General features: G+C 40.7%; 1 protein-coding gene across 2 annotated transcripts; it reads right to left on the reverse strand.

Annotated features, from left to right (window-relative positions):
* Positions 1 to 8,813: 8,813 nt before the first annotated feature.
* MYL12B (myosin light chain 12B) lies at positions 8,814 to 19,746 on the reverse strand. Of its 2 annotated transcripts, none has more exons than XM_081324673.1 (4): positions 19,619 to 19,746; positions 11,257 to 11,455; positions 10,930 to 11,091; positions 8,814 to 9,319 (listed from the first exon to the last, which is right to left on the reverse strand). In XM_081324673.1, the coding sequence occupies exons 2-4, from the start codon at positions 11,438 to 11,440 to the stop codon at positions 9,147 to 9,149; spliced, it is 519 nt and encodes a 172-aa protein (XP_081180799.1). In that variant the 5' UTR covers positions 11,441 to 11,455; positions 19,619 to 19,746; the 3' UTR covers positions 8,814 to 9,146. The 2 variants fall into 2 exon arrangements, with proteins under 2 accessions (XP_081180799.1, XP_081180798.1); XM_081324672.1 differs by lacking the exon at positions 19,619 to 19,746 and adding an exon at positions 12,019 to 12,157.
* Positions 19,747 to 21,782: the final 2,036 nt, after the last annotated feature.

The raw sequence follows: 21,782 nt of genomic DNA on the forward strand, positions 1-21,782 counted from the left end.
CGAAAGAAACTTTGGAAAAAAGAAAAAAAAAAGAAAAACGGGGGTGGGGGAGAAAAAAGAGCGGAGGAGAGAAGGCAGCCTCCAAGCAGTCTTTTTGCAAAGGCAGCGTCTGACGCGCGGGATGGACGGGGCTGGCTGGTGCAGAAAGTAACTTGAGAGTGGCCCTTCTCGCCGCTTCTTCCTTCTTTGTTCTTCAACTGGTGCTTGGCACAAACTGCTGCTGCCGCCTCCGCCACGAGGTGTGCCCTCCCCCACCTCCCGGCCCTGACTAAGCGGGAGAGGAGCCAGAGCTGCCCCTCCCCTCCCCTCCTGCAGGCTGGCCGGCTGGCTGGCTAACGGCTTTTGGGGAGGGGGGAGGAAGGGAGGGCAAGACTGTCAAACACCGGCGCTAAACCGGAGAGGAGGTAGAGCAGCTCTTCCCGAGACGCAGCGTGAACGTGGGGAGGCGAGGGGGAAACCTCAATGCTTCGCTTCCTAAGCAGTCCTAAGGGTCGCTAATTGAACAAAAACGGAAAAATAGGAAAAGGGGAAATCGTCGGGAGGGTGTGGGGGGGGAACCCCCGGGCGGAGTGGAAGGAAGAGAGAATATAAAATGCTTCAGGCGCCGGGTTTTCTCTGCCTGAAGCGCTTATAAACACCGTTGAGAAAGTTTGCGTCAATAGCCTTGCGGGCCCGCTTGAGGAATCTCCTCAGGCGCCACTTCTTGGATTATTACAGTCAGGTTGGCGGCCTCTTTCCATTGGTGGAGTCCTCGCCACGAGCCACTCCCTGGCCCGCCGGAGAGAGAGCGAGTTTTTTCCCCCTTTTCGGCCGCGCACGTAGCGGCCAGGTGGCTCAAATCTTGTTCCCCTTCCGCTTCCTCTGAGATCGATGCAGCTCCCGCTTCGAATAACTCATTGCTGGGTTGAACAAACCCCTCAAATCCTTTCCTTGAGTTTACTGGGGGGGGGGGGGGAGAAACGGCGATTCTTATAAAAACCCCTACCACCATCCCATCCTCAATCCTATCCCAAATCTGCTGGAATCTACTTCGCCGCGCTTTGGGATACACGTGATCTGCTAACTTATAAAAGAGCCCAGCAACAAGATGAAGCGTGTTTGGCTTAACTCGGGACAGGAGGTGGGTGGGTGTGTGTGTGGGGGGGGGGGGTTAAGTACCGCGAGAATCAGACCGTTGCCTGAACCGTGCGGTTCGTTCAGACGGCGAAGTTGGAGAAGGGGAGTCGGGGGGGGAGAAAACATTACGTCAGTTCCAATTTACACGGAGGGAAATTCGCCGATCCCGCAATGACAATATCTTCCCACCACTCCGCTTCTGCTAATGGCTTCATATATTTTAAACATGGCATTTTAAGGGAGGGGGTGGGTGTTCGGCTCCCGCGACCTCTCATTTTTTTTTTAGTCTCACGGTTTGATTCACTGAATAAACATGTGCGTAACGCATTTACTGTATTTCCCTCTGGACTATCCTAGCAGCGTGACTTGGACGTTACGGCATCCGAATGAGACCCACCGACCCCTTCCGTCAGGCCACCCGGAGCTGGAATTTAGGGACTTATGAGTGGGCTGCCAAGGACAGAGAAGTCTTCCTTTTTCTTCCTTGTAAGAAGAGGCTTCTCCTCATCTGGGATGAAAGGGGCGGGGAAAGCACCCTCTTGCTCAAGCGTTAGCTCGTCGCGTAATCCTGAATTGAATGAGCACAGTCATCATGACTAAATGTGAATGTCATGCAGTAATTACCAACAACCAACAAGCATAGGGCAGTCGAACAAGAGACGCCTTAATAGAAAGGGGCCACAAGCTCTTCCAGCCACTGAACCACCAGCTGACGGAGCCGCAGACAACAGGGCCTTCAGAGAACCACGTGGGTTCACTTCCGGAAGGGCGGGGGGAATGGGAGCTCCGGGAGGAATCGTGTTTATTATGCTCGAACTACTCCAGTCCTCGGTACACAAAGGTAATAAGTGATTGACCACGTTGCTACCGAAGCCTCGTCGTTTCCTTTAAATAACTTAGCAGCGCGCCAGTTCATGTAGTTAGATACAGTAGGGGGTAGGAATAGAATAGAATAAAGCTGGAAGGGACCTTGGAGGTCTTCTAGTCCACCACCACCCCCTTAGGATCGTCCTAAGGCACTAATCTGCAGTTGCAGTCCTGGGTGAACTTTTTTAAAAAAACTTCTCCCGTCTCTTTTGCATATTATCTGGACCGAAAGCCGTTATCGGGCCCAAGGAATAAATTAACGCCTCCCTCTCAAAGTGTTTCTGAGAGGCTTTTGCAGATCTGCCGTGTCATCATTAATGACGGAATCGCTCAGCTGATCCGCAACACCGAGCGGAATTCCGAGGAGGCACGCTACAGTATAGTAAGAATGACGTTGTGTGACCCCCCAGCCTTTTTTCACATTTCAGAAGAGACCTAAAACTCTGGTCGACATCCGTTCTTTCAACTATCGAGGCTTGTGTTTCATTCCTCTGAAATCAAGACTATATATAACAAGGCGAGGGCACCGGTCTTTTCTCGCAGTGTTGCCTTGCCGTTGCGTGTCTGTCTGTCTGTCTGTCTGTCTGTCTGTCTGTCTCTCTCTCTCTCTCTCTCTCTCTCTTTCTTTCTCTCTTTCTCTCTCTCTCTCTCTCTTTTTTTTCAAGGCTCTCCTCTGCTGGTCTGCGGCGCTGGACTTGCGCTTGCGAAAGAGCTGCCCGGCACAGCGGAGGCGGCTCGATCTTTACAGCGCCTTCTTGCCTGAAGCCCCGGGGTCGCTTTCGGCGATGGGCTGCAATTGGTGACCGAAGCTGAGTCAGGAACACCTCACATCCGGGCTGAGCGCGCCAAAGCGTCGCCAAGCGGTTGCTTTGCCATCCTGGCAGTCTCGCTCGCAGCCAATGCGGTGACTGGCGATGAGGACGCGGCGCCTTTGGGAGGAAATCCCTGTTCGCCTGACTTTTCCACCTTCCTATGAGGTTGACTTCCTTGTTCCGGGAAGCAGAGGATCGCCTTTCGGCTACACCAGCGGTAGGCAACCTTGGCTCTTTTATGACTCGTGGACTTCAAGTCCCAGAATTCCTGAGCCAGCCATGCTGGCTCAGGAATTCTGGGAGTTGAAGTACACGAGTCATAAAAGAGCCAAGGTTGCCTACCCCTGGGCTACACAGATCTATTGCCCTAAATGTTGGCATGACTCAGCTCGAGACCAGGAAGGGAGTGCTTGAGTATGGGTACAGGTAGTCCTCTACTTACAACAATAAGCTTAATGACCGAAGTTACATCGGCACTGAAAAAAGTGACTTATGACCATTTTTCACACCTATGACCATTGCAGCATCCTCATGGTCATGTGATTTACATTTGGATGCTTGACAACTGACTCACATTTATGACTGTTGCAGTGTCCTGGGGTCATGTAATCCCCTTTTGCAACCTGATAAAGTCAATGGATTCACTTAACAACCATGTTACTAATTTAACAACTGCGGTGATTTGCTTAAGAAATGTGGCTAGAAAAATCATAAAATGGGGCAAAACTCAACAAATTTCTCATTTAGCAACATAAATTTTGAATTCAATTGTGGTCATAAGCTGAGAACTACCTGTACTTTCCTTCGCTCGAGTTTGGCTCCTGTTGGATCCTACGCAGCCTCTCTGCCCCCAGGTAACGTAGCTGCATAGTACACGTGCACATGTTTGGAGCTATAACCTTCTGAAAACACTTCCATGCCATGGACATTTGGAAGTATGTCTGAAAGCAAAAGGGCCAAGCATGGATCCCAAAAAACTACTGTTGTGTAAACTCACAGGATCTCCTTTCCTGGAAAAGGGTGAGACGGTATGAATGCACAACTTGCTGGGGCTCGTTTCCTCTCAATCCTTTTAATAGATTTTATGTGGAGCATTGCTCAAGTAAATGACAGAGAGTAATATGTTTAATGGAAAGCCAATCTAAGTCGGATAAAAGGACATAAGATGCCAGGCAATATTCTAAAAATAAAAGTGGCCAGGTTGAAAACTATTTATCCTGGAAGCCTCAGTTCCTTGGCCATCACTGGATACTTCCAGACTAGGATTTTAGTGTCTCATTCATGGGATTTTACAGGGAATTGAAACTCATTAAAGCCACTGCTTTTCTTGTGTAAAAAAAAAAGGTGCCGTAACTCACACACGTCATACAACCCGCCTTGCCTACCCCACAAGGTTTACCTTTGTAGTTGGGAAAAAAAACCTTCAATTTTTAGTGTATCTAAAAGAGTAGGATTTTGTTCGAGGTAAGTTAATGTTACCATGCACTGTGTGGCTTTAAATTACAAGAAGGCATGTTATTAATCTTTGGGGACATTTACCACTGGCATACCCATTTAGTTTAATGAGTGGAAATGTCAGCTTTCTATGTGGAATGAAATTGGCCCAATAAAACAAAATTTGGTTGCTTGTAAAAGATTGAATTATTTTTAAGAAGTTGTCAAACAAGGTGGAAAAAATTACATTTGGAGTTTAATATGGATATTGACTTGAAACAAATTAAAGTTGAAACTTTGTCAGTGAACAGATTACTTTTAATTTACGTTTAAGTTAAACCCAATTTAATAAATAGATCTGATTAAACCTCATACTGTAGGTCTACCTTTACATCTAACTAATACATAATTAATATAAATAATACATCCAACTCACAAGACATGGGCTTTATTCTTATTCTTCCCCTCTACAGTTTGAATATAAAGTATAAAAGACTAAAAAGAGATTTTCGTAGAAATCCCAGCCTTTGAACTACCCCAAGAACCAAAACAGCAAAGTTTTGCTGTCAGGCAAGCTTCCACGCCAGCCGCCTTTCTTTCCTCTCGCTTCGCCTCTTTTTAACCTCACACCCCACTTTCTGTAAGGGAAGGCAAAAGGCTCACTCACCCTCTCATGAAAGTCACCCTCCATGTTTATGTGTCTCCCATGCCACCATCGGCTTCCACACCACATGGTCCGACCCAGCCAATCAAGCCACGCTCTGGCTGTGGTGCTCTGGTGCCTCATGGCTCCTCCTAGATCTCCCAGAGGGGATCCCGCTCACACTGTATCACCAGCAGGGCATTTTCAAAAGCAAAGAAGGGCAACAATAGGAAAAGAACGCAACTCTGGAAAATCCATCAAAAAAGGGTGCTGGGACTCTGTTCTGGTGCGTTCTATGACAAAAAAAAGCTATTCATTAAAGTAATAAATACATAGGGTTATAGACTTTTAGCTTATTCAGAATTAAATTCCATTCAATTTGAAATTTCAAATGGAGTCCTGATTCTCTTTCAAGATGTGAGAAATCTGCATTTATGTTTATTATAGTACATTATGTAGGAAAATAGCTTAAAATCTATAAGTCATGTCACATGAGTTATCATGACATATTGTGACTTTTTTTGCTTTTTTTGGAGCCAGGTAGGCGTGCCCTGTGCATGATGCATCCAGCCCGCAGGCCACCAGTTTGGCATCCCTGATGTAAATGCTTCAAGAAACTCAACACTATTCTGGTGTACCTTTTATCCTCACAATGCATATATTCCAGATAAAATTTAAATGTACTAAAATTGACCAAGAGCACAAAATTCAATGATACTCCTAAATAAGCATGAATAAGAATTGTTGTAACATGTCTTTAATAAATGTAGATACAACAATTTTAAGGCTTAAATCCATAATTCGAACATATCTAAAATAGGGGGCATCTGCAATGAGGAGATTAAAAAGCCAAGATCAAAAATACAATTAAAGCTCTGGACCTTTTTTTACATATATCTTAAATTTGATAAGTTTACTTTCATTAATATTTGTGATTTATTTTTTAAATTGTATTTATTGTTGCATCCTATAGGTATAATAGAAATGATAACAGTGGACAATATTTACAGAAATAAATTCTAATTGGTATAAAATGTGTAGTTTACTGAGATTATGAGCTTTTTTACACATGTCTATCACAACATCCCTAGATAATAAGGAATCTTTAAATGTTAATTATTTTCCCATAGCCCTGAAGGCAAGGAGTCTTCATATGCAGAAACAAGTAAACATTTCTGTCTGGTGCGACCCAGTACATATTATGGTGAATTCTTCCCAACAAAGCATATATTTAGTCAAAGCTAAGGATAAGCTCCTCATAAAGCTTGAAGGACAGTTAGGATGTCTCATCTCCCAAGACTGATGGATCCAAATTATTTTTCACAGCTGCCTAGGGAATGTATACAGTACACTAATACTGGATGTGGTCAATATTCAGATTAACAAGCTTTTCTTTTCTCTTTTCAAATACAAATGAAGCAGTTCTTTAGCTGATATGAAAAATACACAGATGAGAAAATAATACAAGACCTGCTTTGATGATCCTGATGGTACAGAACGAACCTTAAGCCTCTGACATCACTGTATTTATACAGTGCCACCTGGTGGAATGATTCTGAATGAATAAACTCTACTTAGACTAACAGCCTTTAATCCAAAGACAGACAGACTGTCATAACTTGTGCTGACAAGCATGCATTTCCTTTTCAAAAATAACTTCTCTTTATTCTGTCAGCCTATTCATATGTAATCCTTCATGCATGCCTATACAACTTGTCTACCCGCACTGTTGTCAGGGCCTGACTTGCCTAACCAAATTGAATGGAAGCTGTAAGGGAATTACAAAGCAAGTATGTCCACATAATGTGTTTTCTTTTGTCTGCTTGATGATAGCTAATGATTGCACATTATCAACCTTGTGAAAGTTAGACTTTGTTTGTGAACATGCTGGGTTATGACTGTCAGATATGTTGAGCTACACAAAACAGCCATGTTTTCCTGGAACTTATAAGCAAAGACAATCCACCCAATTCAATTGCAATGAAGCTTATCATTTTGAGGCAGTTTGTTTCTTGTCTCTCGAGTGGCAACAGCCCACTTCAAATTTTTGTGATAAAATTGTAAATCTCCCCAAAGATTCTTTTCAGCTGCAGTTTCTGTTCCCACTCTTCAAAATTATCTCCTGCATGACATTGAAACATTAAGAGGCTTGTAATTGGAATCACATAATATCCATGGCATCAGGAATAAGATTGGCTATTAAAGCCCCCTAGGCACGTATTTTATACATTTCATGTATTCAAATCTTCTCTTTCCTACAAGCACTGAAAATTCTGGGGGAGCTGATAACATTAGAAAGAAAATTGATTGCCTTCCTTAATCCACTTTTGGGATATGCAGAATCATACTGCCTCTGAAGAATTTTAGATATTATGTCTAACATGGCCCAGCTCTTAAGGATGGTATCAGCTTGTCATCTGGATGACCTGAAAAAGTGCATTGCAAATATTAAATTAAGAGCTTAGTAAATTAGTTTCATCTGTGCCCTCTGTGTGCTCATGAATGCATTTATTGATTGGTGTCTGTTTTACATCATGCAACTGTCAAATTGGGATCTGACAAGCAAACATTTATGATCAAATAATTGTGTTAATTTTAAATGTGCCACAATATGTATCCCTACTCTTAAAACACAACGCTGGGCTTTGTATATAAGCTATCTCTTTACATGAGGAAGGGGAAACATCAACAGTAACAAGCAAGTAACAATTTGAACCTTGTTCTTCATCATTCCATATCTGATAATCATAGAGATAACTTATAACCAAATCACAGTGTAATTGGATCTGATTTGAAGCTGAGCATACCTTATTTATTAAGTTTAAAAATATTAATGTGATAAATTCTTGTAATCCAGGAATTAATTCTATGCTTCTCATGACTAACTTTTCTGTATTTTCCATGGCCATGGTAGACTAAAATTTAGGTCTTCTCATTCCTACTCCACTAGTCCAAAAACCATTATTTCTTAGGCGGGGCAAGTATGAGAAATGAAAACCAGTTTACCACATATTTTCAATTGTACTTTCTTTCGAGTTGTCAATAAACTTACATTATTTGAGGTGTTGTGATTTCTAGCCAACAATACCAAGCGTGGTTACTAAAAGGTTGCACAGAGTTGCAGGTTCTAAGGACTGTATCCACTGAAATGGATACAGTCCTTAGAAAAAATGGAAATTACTTTTGTGTGCATTTTTCTGATAGGAACAGCACTCTAAAGCAGGTTACAAAACAGGATGGATAGCAATGCTTCTCCATTTCTGGCTGGACAACAGCACACACCAAAATTCTTAGAAGCAGAAGCTTAGAGGAGCTATTGCTCATACAGGAAAGGAAAGGGGGAAAAAAACATCCGTGTAATAGAAGCAGTGATAACTAGCTAGGGAAGAAATCAAAGCATTATGCTTTCCTAAACTCCTAGTTCATTTTTTCTGACTCTATTGTACAGTGACACACTGAGAAAAACTATATTATGTTTATGAATCCAGAATACCATGATCCATAAATTCTCACCAATGTCAAAAAATAAAAGTTTCTTAAGAATAATGAATTTAACAAGGGTAGGTAAAAAAACGAGATCCATGGTAGTAGTAATGCCATGGTTCCCTAGGCCAGGGGTAGGCAACCTCGGCTCTTTTATGACTCATGGACTTCAGCTCCCAGAATTCCTGAGTCATGTTGACTCAGGAATTCTGGGAGTTGAAGTCCATGAGTCATAAAAGAGCAGAGGTTGCCTACCCCTGCCCTAGGCCAATCTACTCAGAAAATATATGTGCAGGGTATGTTTACCCTGAATAAAATTAAAATTACATACAGATGAATCTATATAAAATAGTGATATAGTGATATTAGTGTTTCGTAAGATCATTTTCCTATTTTCTTGAAAGAAATCATGAAATTTGGACTGTCAACTCTTAAAAAAAATCTTATACTTCGCAATCTAGCATTTGAGGTATTTTATTGATATAGCAATCTTATTTCAAAATGGCATTATTACAAAATGTAAAAATCCAGCTAAACCAGAAAAACAGAGAATATTTTTCCTGGGCCTTCAAACTCATTGGTCTTATCCTCCAAATTCCCCAAAATTACAATTTCCATTGCTGGCCTTATTACACAGGTGCAAGATGTGCCAGAATGGCCTTGTAGAGATAAATACATCAAGATAGGTAAAAGCTTTAAAGCTAGCTGCATGCAACAGGTTCTACCAGGAAAAATCCCCATTGAAGATAACCATGAGATCTAAAGAGCAATGCAGAGGCAAGAGTTCTGTTTTAGTCATCTTTGTCTTTTGCTCCATGTTTCAGGATGCGTGTGAACTCAATGTAATTGAAATTGCCCTTTTTATCAATTGGGGCCTCTCTGAACAGCTCATCAACTTCTTCATCTGTAAACCTGTCTCCCATTGTTGTCAACAATTCTCTCAAGTAGTCTTCTTGAATAAAACCTAGAAATATGAAAAGATTTCAAGAGAGAATTTTAATACAAGAAGTTTTAGTATAATGTAATTAAAATTAAAAATGCAAAATTAATCAAAGGGCTTTATTAAAAGCTTTTAAAATTCTACTAATTCAGCAGTTATTTATACTTTAGCAAATAATTAATTGCATGTACAAATAAAACGTTTGTAGTTATTTAGCAAATACAGTTACTACCTTATTTCCTCGAAAGTAAACCCAGTCAAGTAAGCACTAGGATTTACTTTCAGGGAGGGCTTACTTTTTGCCGGTACCAGTAGGCCATAAGTGCACAGGGGTGGAGCAGGGCCTGTGCATGCGGTGAAGCATGGGGTAAGAGCGTGATGGCGGACCAGGCATGGTACCGGGGCAGGTAAGGCATGTGCCCTTCCCATGCCAGACCAGGCTTTGCAGCCTGGGACAGCCGTGCTGGGCGGCGGCATAAAGGGCGCTGAGGTGGGGACAGCCACGCCGAACAAACTGGCAGGTGGAGTGCCAGAGGCTTGGGGAGGGACAGTGGTGAAGCAGGTGGGCATCCTGCCATCAGCACAAATGCCAGCTGCCCCTTCCCAGTGGAGCTGGAGAGCTTGCCACACCACTGCCCAGATGCCCTCACTTCCCCAGGGAATTGCATTTCTTTCCTTACCTGTGCCATTTCTCCTTCACGATCCACCGCCACGTGCATGTAAACAAAAAAAGTTTTTTTGGGGGGAAGGTCAACCTAACCCCAGGCAAGCCGGATTGCCTTAGCTGTGAGGAGCCTGGCCTAAGGTTTCCATCCCCCAGGCTTCCTGAAGCTGATGGGAACTGCGGCCTGCTGCAACAATTTAGCTGAGCCGCAAAATTGAACATGCAGCGGTGGCATCGGCATCAAGTGAGGCAGGGAGAGGCACATGATCCAGCCTGCCAAAAAAACTACGGTGGGACAGAGTGGGTGGGGTTAAGTAGGGCTTAATTTTGGGGTAGGGCTTATATTAGCCCGAACCCCCCGAAATAAGCTAAGTTTTATTTTATCCTAGGTCGTATTTTGGGGGAAACACGGTACTAAATAATTGAAATTTTTTCCACTTTAAATAAAATTTATGGATTCAAAAATACTATTTGCATGAGTAGAAGTATGAAGTCTCAGAGACTTCAATTTTGTCAATTATGGCTGTTACCAAATTAAAGTTATGACTAGGATCTTAAGTAAAACTATTTCAGCAAATGACCCAGGCTACTGGAAATAATGAAGTAAAATGTGAATAATGCTGTGGTATTGTTATCGAATAGATAAATAAGTCAAAGAAGAAAGGATCAGAAATTTCCAGTTCTGACTGGATGAGAAAGCAATAGGCCAGGGATCGGATCCCAGTTCGAATGTTAATAATAAACCCAATATAAGCCAAATTCCTTTGCAGAAAATATCCCTAATTTTTGCAGTTTTAAAAATTAAATGTCACACAGCCTTGCTTTTCAGGCAACTATTTTGCCATGGCGTTTGGATGGTGTTTCATTCCTTTGCCTCGAACTGGTATATAATTTTACATATAACTAACCGAGATTATATAATCAAAATCAAAAGCTATGAAATTACTTGTGATACTCTATAGCTTCTTACCTGTTGCTTCTTCATCAAAACATGCAAAGGCGTTCCTGATTACATCTTCTGGATCAGTACCATTTAATTTTTCGCCAAACATTGTGAGAAACATAGTGAAGTTTATGGGTCCTGGAGCCTCATTCATCATGGCATCTAGATATTCATCAGTTGGATTTTTCCCTACAATCATCAATTGACATTTAAAACTGAGCAATATGAACAGTCGGAGGGTTATATTTTAAGACACAACGCTAAAGTGTTAAATAAAAATTCCTTGCACTTTTATCTGGCGCGAAAATTAGCTAGAAGAAACATAGCTGACATAAAATAGAAAAAAGTGATTACCAAGTGAAGCAAGCATATCATGCAGATCTTCTTTGTCAATAAAACCATCTCTGTTTTGATCAATCATGTTGAATGCCTCTTTAAATTCTTGAATCTGTGACTGATCAAACATAGCAAATACATTGGACGTAGCCCGCTGAGGGCGCTTCTTAGTGGTCTTTGTCTTTGCTCTTTTGCTTGACATGTTGGTGGCTAGATTCTAGGAAGAAAGAAAATCATTGAAATAAGGGACAGTATAGAAAGGAAGCCACAATCTATCTTCAAGGCTGTTTAGTTTAACAATTCATCATCACCACAGTTACAATTTGTTCTAAACAGAGAAATCTTCACTGTAAAGCATCCTTGGGAAAAACAAAAATAGCAACAGATAGCGTGAAGAAAAAGCCAGCATGCTGTATTCAAATACAGAAAAATGAAATTTAAATAACCTGTTACTCCTGAAATTCACAAAAGTTCATATCCTATAACATTCTCGTTTTATTTACACTTTAGAGAGAAAATAGGAAGGGGCGTATGTATCAGACCTGGTAGCGCACAACTGTATAGATCTGGGAATGCAAACCTTTCAATGGAACAACCTGATAAATGAAGATAAATCCGTTTTCAATTGCCCACAAAAATATGTTTTGATTTCTTTGCTGTTGAACCAAACAGTGCTGAATTTCTAACTGAATTAGCAACTAGGTATTTAAAAATTAAAACGCTTTTCGAAATCAAGTATCTGAATTTTATTTTAATTTATATACTAGAGTAAAACCTTACCATAATTCAAAATAGATTACAGCCCAATAGTTTAGTCCAAACTTTCAGACAGCAGGGAAAGATGCTGCTGCTGGTTATATTGAAAGGGAAGATCTATAAATAGGTAAGCCTGATATCATCCGCTGATTAACTTCACAATTTTAAACTTGTGTTCCATCTATTACAACAGTCCCCTGACATATAAGAACACAAATTACTGTCGACTAAAATAAGCCCATGTACAAGTCACTCAACAAACATTCATTACCCCATAGCTAGAATAGCCAACAAGCATAATATTTGGAATCTTCCATGGAAGCGTCAACTTTCTTTCAGATGTTAAATGATCTAAATCAAAGTTACTAGAATTAAAAATATAATTTTCCACAGTTAGATGTAAAAACTTTCCAGGTATAATTGTATACAACTACTGCTGCAATTATCCTAGAGACTACTACATTTTAGCTAAAATATTATTTATTCAGCATCATACATATATGCTGAATATATGAAAAATTGTTGATCAAGTTTCCTAAATAAATGTCCCAATAGCTGAGAAAAACCAATGTGAAAAAAATAATTTAAAAATATCTGCAATGGACTTTATTACAAGAACTGACATTAGAAATTGGATCACATACTAAACTCCAATCTTTGGATAATCACTCTACCTTCAAATTCGGGGGGAAAAACATTCAAAAGTTTAAAAAATATTTAAAACTATCACAAATAACCAAACTACAAATTGTCCTCAACTTACAACCATTTGAAGCTACAATGGCACTGAAAAAAGTGACTTATGGCATTCTCAAACTTACCACTGTTGCAGCATCCCCATGGTCACATGATCAAAATTCAGGCGCTTGGCAACTGGCATGTATTTATGATAGTTGCATTGTCCCAGGATCATGTGATCACCATTTGTAACCTTCCCAGCTGGCTTCTGATGAGCAAGGTCAATGAGGGAAGCCAGATTTACTTAACAACTGCACGATTCACTTAAAACTGCTGTGATTCACTTAATTACTGTGGCAAAAAAGTCATAAAATGGGGCAAAACTCACTCAACAACTGCCTTGCTTAGCAACAGAAATTTTGGGCTTAATTGTGATGGCAAGTTGAGGACTACTTGTGCAAACAGTACTCTGGAAAATCATTTAAAATTCTTTTTCAACATAAATGTAAACATAAAGTCTGGTTACCATAATTAAGATAAATTTAAACTTGGGAATTTACAACTTACAAATATTTTTTAATTTTTATTTTTTATTCATAATTTTAAAATATAAACTAGAAAAGAACAAAACTAAACAGGACAAAGAACAACCAATCAAACCAAAAAACTGCATTAAAAATACACATATACAGTATTGTCTACCCTAATTGAATACTGATAAATATATTTCAACATTAAGTTTCCCCCCCTTTGCAGAACACAGCTACAATATATAAGCTTCTATGGCTCTATTTACCCAAGCAATTTGACCTTCCATTACTGTAAAAAAAAAGCAGTTAACAGATAAGCCCAACAGCAAAAACTAATTTAACCCTCTATTAACAATCTATCATTGTATTTATCCTGTAGAAGGTTGACAACAGCTTTGATTTTAGTCTTATCCACTACAGCAGACATGTCAAACTCTCGATATCATGTGATGCTGTGCAACGTATCAGAGTTTTTTCGCCATTGCCAGCAATCGGGTGGATGTGGTTTCCCGATGATGAGTCTGGGCTGCGGGCCGGCATTTGACACCTCTGCACTACAGTCATTGTCTCTGGTTTGTCCAGGATCAAATATCCTTGATTGATTCTTTATAATAAAACTTTTCCTTAAAATTATAACTAGGGTTTTTCCATATAATTGCATTTCATTTCCCAAAAAGTCAGATCTCTGTTGTAAATATTTCCACAGCATATGTTTTTCAAAAATCCATAAATTTTCTTAAGAAAGTCCAATTCTTTACTGATCCACCATCACTGAATTAATGGCCCTTTCAGCCTTCTTCACCAAACTTAAGATTCCAACCAAGTTCTTTCTCCCCATAACCCTGTCAGCAACAAATTAATTTCCAATCCATCTGGTTGCAAATCTGATTCTGCTTTTGCCTGTATCTGAGTGTCCTCTTTGATTTATAACTGTTGTTGCTTCATTAAACCTATTATCTACATTTTTGTAGGTTAAAAAGCATTCTTCCTTTGAAGGCTTTCAAGAAGGTTTTTGTTATTTTCATCTTTAATGTAGTCTAAGAACATAGGCATTTCCTCTTAAGGAAAGTCTTTTCCACCAATGGCTAACAGCAGAAAGGACTGAGATATTTTTTCCCACCATACAGAATGAATAGAAGAGACAAAGGAAAAAAGTTCCTGTCTCTTTTTTTAAAAAAAGGACCAGAGAAATATTCAGAAATAAAGTTCAGTAGAACAGCAAAGTTCTTATAAAAACTGGTAAAATACAAATTCTTTACTGCAAGAGTCCAGTGTACATCAGATTGCTTTCACTATAAAAGAAGAAATCTTCACCCCATCAACTTCTATGTGACAAAAGCAAAAGTATTTTGTTATTCCAAAAAATAGTAAAAATATTTTTAAAAAATCACATTTATAATTTAGCAAAGTGGTAAAGAATAGTTCAGCATTCAATCAGATGTTTAGCATTTAAAATGTAAGTCGGAAGCAAAAGAAAACAATTTCAAAAAGTGATGTTACAACAAAGCTACGCTTAAAAATCTGAATAAGTGATAGGAAAAGATGGAAAACCGACTCTCTGACCCGTTCTTACTGTGAACTGCAACCATTAAAATTCCTCATCACAGGTAAATAATTGCTGTCATCCAAGAGTCATCCAGGGTTGATCCTAGTTGCTCCCATTAAAATCTGGGCAGCATGCTGCTGAAGAACCAGCTTTGGCAGCAAAAATCAGCTATTCGTCAGCGGGTGGGGGGGGAACGACTCCATTTTCAGAGGATCCTGACTTCCAAATATCTTATAATGATTGCGACTATATTAATTAATTAAAATTAGAACTGGCAGAAGACAAAAATAAACATTTCTACTTTTTTATATACAATCTTAAGGAACATGTTTCTTTTGGGAAATTTATGAGCCTTTTTGTCTGTTCTGATTAAAGCAACTGAAACTCAAACATAAATACTTTAGAACTAAGAATGCAGTAAAACATATTTATTTTTATTTATTTGTATCCGACCTTTTTTTACAAATAACTCAAGGCCGCAAAAATATCTAACACATCTTTTTCTTCCTACTTTCCCCAGATCATCAACTCCGTGAAGAGAGTTGGCCTGAAGAGTAACTAGCCCAAAGTCATCATCTATCTGGCTTTCATGGCTAAGGAGGAACTCACGGTCTCCTGCTTTCTAGCTTGGTGCCTTAAGCACTAAATCAAAGTTGTAAGATTTATATTAATCTATTAATATAGCTGAGGGAGGGGAGAACCCCACTTATAAATCAAATACTTTAATCAATTTTAAATTATCAGACTTCTAGAAGCTAAATGCAATGCAGTGTACTATTCAGGATTCTAAAGCGTCCATTACATTCATCAGTCATCACATTTTTCCCTCTAATAGAGCAGTCCCCAACCCTACATAGCATGGGTCCAGCGTACCTTAGGGATCACCTGCTGCTGGGATCAACTTCCCTCCGCCCTGTGCGCTCCCACAGAGGGCCTCCTCAGGGTGCCACTGATCAGAGAATGTCGTCTGGTGGCCCCCAGGGGGAGGTCCTTCTCTGCGGACGCGCCGGATTTGTGGAACCGTTTGCCGGTTGAGCTCCGGATGGCGCCCGACCTTCGCTCCTTCCGACGCGATCTGAAGACCTACTTGTTCGAACAAGCCAGCCTGGCCTGATGGGTGATGGGTTTGGATTTTAATATTGTTTTAGTGCATTTTAACTTATTGTTGTTAGTTTTGGGCACTTTGTTTAATCTTTTTTAATATTTGTAGTTTTGTATTTTTATATGTTTGCCCTGTTCACCACCCTGAGTCCTTCGGGAGAAGGGCGGTATACAAATTATTACTATTATTATTATTATTACTATTATTATTATTTATTATTATTAATAATATTATTATTTGGGCACCAGGGACTGGTTCTGTGGAGAAAGGTGTTGTCTGTGGATGGCAGAGGGCATGGTTTTGCATGCTGCCTACATCCCACGGCGCCGCTCCATGGACCTGGGATGGGGACCCCTACATTAATCAGTCCAGCTTATACCAAATGAGCATGCTCAGTCCTCACTGGCCTCTTTTAGTGATATCCTTTTCCCCTCAACTTTTCCTTTTAAAATTATTTTTGTGTTTCTGAGAAACCCAAGATTCCAAGGACAGCACTGTTACCTTTCTCTTATGAGAGAACAGCATCTTTCAGCAACCTGGAGCCAAAAGCACCAAAATCTGATTTATAATCAAATGATACTATTTCTACCACATGGTTTTCTGATTTCTCCTGCTTGAAAACAACCAGTATTTTAAGCCTATTGGGTACACTTAAATCTTAAGTAAAAAAAAAATTAAAAAAAGGTTTGAACTCTGGGACTCCCAAGATCTGCTAATAGCACCATATAGTGTAGGAGATGATGTATCTCAGTTACATTGGTCTTGCAATTAAACAGAAAAGACAGAGTAATATTTATTACTCCTATCAAAATATAATAAAATGTAAACTGCACCTGATTGCCAAAATATAAAAGACGTTTACACTCATTACCTTTTATTCTGAATTATAACTGACTTGGGTGTTTACAATTTGTTCAGTTTGCAACTTTATAAAAAGCATTTCTAAGTGACCATCAGAAAAGCTTCCTTTTTCAAAGCGGTGGCACAGGAGTGAGAAGCACTGACTTTGGACAGATATTCACAACATTTTATTTCACGCAAGTCCTGTTCTACCTTGCATCCTTAAAACATAAGAACTTCTGAGTTTAGGTAAATTTATGAACATTAAGTTGATTTGCCATTAGATTTCATTGTTGAACATTCGCCTAAAAATGTGCTGCATGATAGCACAAAACAAAACCCAAAGCCCAATCTTTATTCACTTCAAACTTTGTTTTCCAGAGTGAGGGGGGCAGGAAACCATCTACTGTCTCTCCAGATTACACATTCACTATACTGAATTTGAGATTATGACTCGGAATACAAAAATAGCCTATTTTGTTAGAAACCATTTTTAAAAAGTTTTGGTTTTAGAATTGGGTTTGCCATAGCAATCAATACTATAACTGGAAACAAGCACAGTGCAAATCTTCTTTAACATGGCTTCCTTTGGAATGTGCTAAGCAGAATGAACTAAAAGGGGCTGGGAAAATATTTCAAATTCCTCACCACTATCAGCACGTTTTCAGAGTCCAAGGTTTTCCAGACTTATTTTTTTTCCAGTTATTTTCACATGGAAATGATAAACATCTTGTACTAAAGTCTATGAATTCTAATACAAATCAGTTTTATAATTATTCTGAGCTTATTTTGTTTTCATGAAAATACTACGCAGGTATGTTCATAATGAGTAGGAAAGATGTATCTGCTCCTCATATTGCACAGTAATTGAAGAGAGAAGCACATATTCCAAATTCGAATACAAAAATCATATTTTAGGTCTTCATTTTGGAACAAATCAAATTCTCAAGTGTTATTGAATATTCATTCCTTAAAAGAATAGATCAGAGAAACATCTTTCATAAAAGTAGCTGTGCAGGTAGTCCTCTACTTACAACAGTTTGTACAGTGACCATTTGAAGTTACAACAACCTTGAAAAAAGTGACTTATGTCCATTTTTCACACTTAATACTGTTGTTGCATCCCCACGTTCATGTGATCAAAATCCAGACACTTGGCAACTGACTCATATTTACGGCGGCTGCAGTGTCCCACAGTCACATGATCACCTTTTGCAACCTTCTGAAAGCAAAGTCAATGGGGAAGCCAGATACACTTAACAACCATGTTACTAGCTTAACAACTGCAATGGTTTACTTAGCAAATGTGGCAAGGTCATAAAATGGGGAAAAACTCAGTCAACTGTTTCATTTAGCAACAGAAATTTTGGGCTCAATTATGGACGTAAGTCAAGGACCTGTATGGCCAAAATACAAAGAATACAGTAATTAAGTAAAACATTACATGATGTTGCCCAACTTATTTCAGTTTTGCTGAGATCATTAAGCGCAATGTTATATGACCACAACTTACAACTTCCCGCAGTTTCCCCACTGATTGTGCTTGCCAGAAGCCAGCTGCCCAGTTGCAAATGGTGATCATGTGATCACAGGATGCTATGAGTGTTAAATAAATTCACACAGGTTGCCAAGCACCCAAATTGTAATCACATGGATGCTGTGACCATCTTATGTTTGAAGGTCATAAACTTACTTTTTCAGCACCATCATAAGTTGAATGGTCATTAAACAGGACAATCATTAACCAAGGATTATCTGTAATTTAATGTGGATCTCCTCTGATATTGTGGGTTCTGTACCTCATTGACGGGTTTTTTAAGTTTTCTGAAATGCAATGGTTTGGCTGAATCCGCATACTATACTTATACTACACTATGGATTTCTGATGATAGCTTGAGTAAATTAAACTGAAACATGCATCTAAAAGGCCTGTGAATCAGGCCTTTTGGATGCATTTGACAGATCTACCAAAGCAGAGATGTGGTTTTTTGATAGGAAAGAAAAATCTGCATAATCTCATAGCAAGACGTTAGAGGAAACCACCAACTACATAATACCATTTGTTGGGAAATATGGTCAGGCAGAACAGCAGCAGCACCCAATCTGCTTTCTGGGGGCAGTCAAAGCTCTCTTAAAGTATTTGGTTCAGGAAATTATCCTATAAACTTCTATTCTCCAGATTGATTCGTTTTCCTTGCAACATCAAATTGCGAAATGCAGAGCAGCCTTCGTAACTCTTTGAAGAGCCTGATGACTGGTCTTCGCTGGATGCACTGGGACAACCGTCCCTATCATCCGCAGCAGACAAAAGCTTATTGAGTGTGATGGGAACGATAATGCTGAGCCGTGTAAGACTAGAAGCCAGGAAACAAAAGAGGGAAAGGAACGCTTTTGTCTGCTGCGGATGATGGGGACGCTTGTCTCAACGCATCCAGCGAAGACTAGTCAGGCTCTTCAAAGCATTCAGAAACAGCTTCAACCCGCCTCCCTCTTTGACCAAGGCCAGGTAAACAACGACGACGCCTCTGCCGGACAACCCGCCAAGACCGGAGACCGGCCGAGGTTTTGCAGGATCAGGAGATCGGCCGGGGCCGGCGCGATTGCCGGACACGCACGGCGACCGTTCAACCTCCCCTTTCCTGTTCGACTCAACGCCCTTCTCCAGCCGCCACCGCCATGCCAGCCGCACCCCGTCCGGACTCGCTGCCAAGAGAAGGCAACCTCCGATTCCGGCCAACGAGACCTGCCCAGCCTTTCCTGCTCTCCGCTCAAAAGTAACCGAAGCCGAACTTCACACCACAACGGGAAAACGGGAAGGGCGGGGGGGAAGAGAATCACACGGGAAACGGCAGCCTTCGCATCCTTTATTCTAGCTCCCTCTTGCAAACGAGTCGGCCCTTCAGCCAAACTATTCCCGGTTTCTCTCACCTCGATTCTAAAGGAAGAAATTCGGCGCCGATGGATCGCGGTAACAGACGAGCGGCCGTTCAAAGCAAGGAAACGAACAGCCCCGGCACTTCCGGAGAGCGCAACGGCGGGGGAAACTATTGTCGCCCGGGAGGAGGAGGTCGGGGAGCAAAATAGAATTAGACGGTGCAGTCAAGTGAAAACACATAGCCTGTTGCTGGTAAGACAGACATTAACTGAAGATTTTATTTTCTTCTAAAGTTTAGATGCGTGCTGGAACCCAAAAATCCAATAGCAAAGGAGCGGTTGGTCCAACACTTCCCTCCGTTTTTTATTATTGTTTTGGTACAGTCCGGTCCGCTCACCGCATTCCAGGAGACGGGGTGTGGCTAAAGTGGGAAGGAGAACTTGGGGGCGCATGCGCGAGTGCGCCTGATGACCTTGTAAGGGAATTGAAACTCTTTTCCTGTTCAGCCGTAGAGGGAAGGGCGCTGATGACGTCTGGAAGTTCGCGCGGGTCAAGCTGACGTGTTTCAAGTCGCATTCCCTAGGATGGGGAAGGGGGAAGGGAGCGCAGCTTTAATTGAACGGAGTGGGAAGCTCCTCTTGGGGGATTTCGAGCTTTCCCGCTTTTGAGAGATCTTCCTCCGATTCTAGGAGGTTCCCTCGGCTGTTTGCTGTTTTTGGGGGGATATGGGAAACTTGATCCAAGGGATGCCCCACAAAATGGCTATAAGTATTGTAAGCACAATATGAGGAGTCATTTTTTTAATAATAATAATAATAATAATAATAATAATAATAATAATAATAATAATAATAATAATAATAATAATAAACCTTTATTGTCAAAGTACAACATGTGTACATTGAGATTAGCTGAGCTTCCCCCCCCCCTCTCTTTCCCCAACACACAGTGACAACAAACCCTCCATCCCACCACACTATGTGAACCAACTATACCACACGCCTCCCAAGTCAATTCTGCATAAGATTATGTCCCATTTAAAAGCCTAACAGCCCACGGATAAAAGCTATTTTTCAGCCTGTTGGTAAAGTTAAGATATACCGTATTTTCCGGCGTATAGGACGACCCCCTACATTTCCTGTTAAATTATAGGGTTTGGGCTATACTCGCCATATAAGACTACCCCTCTTCCAACGCACACCAAATAAAAATTAAAAAACATCAGATTTGATTTTAATATGGTAATTTTAATTCAAATGCTTATGACATGCAGGTGCTTAGTAGGAAAACTGTCACATAAACATAAGGCTGTTTGTCATCAAACGTAAACATAAAACAGTGCAAGTGGATTAAACTAGAAGAAGAAGAAGAAGAAGAAGTTGGAGGGGACCTTGGAGGTCATCTAGTCCAACCCCCTGCTAAGGCAGGAAACCCTATACCATTTCAGACAAATGGCTGTCCAGTCTCTTCTTAAAAACTTCCAGTGTTGGAGCATTCACCACTTCTGGAGGCAGGTTGTTCCACTGGTTAATTGTTCTAACTGTCAGGAAGTTTCTCCTTAGTTCTAGGTTGCTTCTCTCCTTGACTAGTTTCCATCCATTGCTTCTTGTCCTGCTTTCAGGTACTTTGGAGAATAGCTTGGCTCCCTCTGCTTTGTGGCAGCCCCTGAGATATTGGGTCACTGCTATCATGTCACCCCTCACCCTTCTCTTCGTTAAACTACACATACCCAATTCCAGCAACCGTTCCCTATTTTCCTAATTCACTTTTTCACTTTTCCTAATTCACTCTAAAGCTTTCCCTGCGCAGAGCCTTACGTAAAACCAGCTGCCTGCAATTAGTGCAGGTTCGCATCCTACCAGGCTCAAGGTTGACTCAGCTTTCCATACTTCCAAGGTAGGTAAAATGAGGACCAGATTGTTGGGGGCAATAAGCTGACTTTGTAATAATGCTGCTTGGGGGGGGGGTGAAAGCCCTAATAAACAGGCATATACACAGAATGAAGACTATTGCTAAGCACATTGATTTGTGCTTTAAATTGTAAGCCACCCTGAGTCTTCGGAGAAGGGCAGGATATAAATGGGATTTTTTTTAAAAAAAGACCAAATGGGAGATCCGCTCCAGGTTTTCCAGCCATCCCGCCCAGTTCCTGAGTCAAATGTGTCCTTATAGCTAAGCCGCTGCTCTGGCTGCTGCCTTCCCCACCTGCCTTTCAAG

This window comes from Vipera berus (genome assembly GCF_964194415.1).
Source record: "Vipera berus genome assembly, chromosome: 3".
NCBI lineage: Eukaryota > Metazoa > Chordata > Lepidosauria > Squamata > Viperidae > Vipera > Vipera berus.

Bases quoted from the DNA above. Each gene is read 5' to 3' on its own strand.
- MYL12B (XM_081324672.1), bottom strand. The intron at 11,092-11,256 runs GTAATCACTTTT...TGATGATTGTAG, and splicing joins TGATATGCTTGCTTCACTTG to GGAAAAATCCAACTGATGAA. The intron at 9,320-10,929 runs GTAAGAAGCTAT...TCATATTTCTAG, and splicing joins TTTTGATGAAGAAGCAACAG to GTTTTATTCAAGAAGACTAC.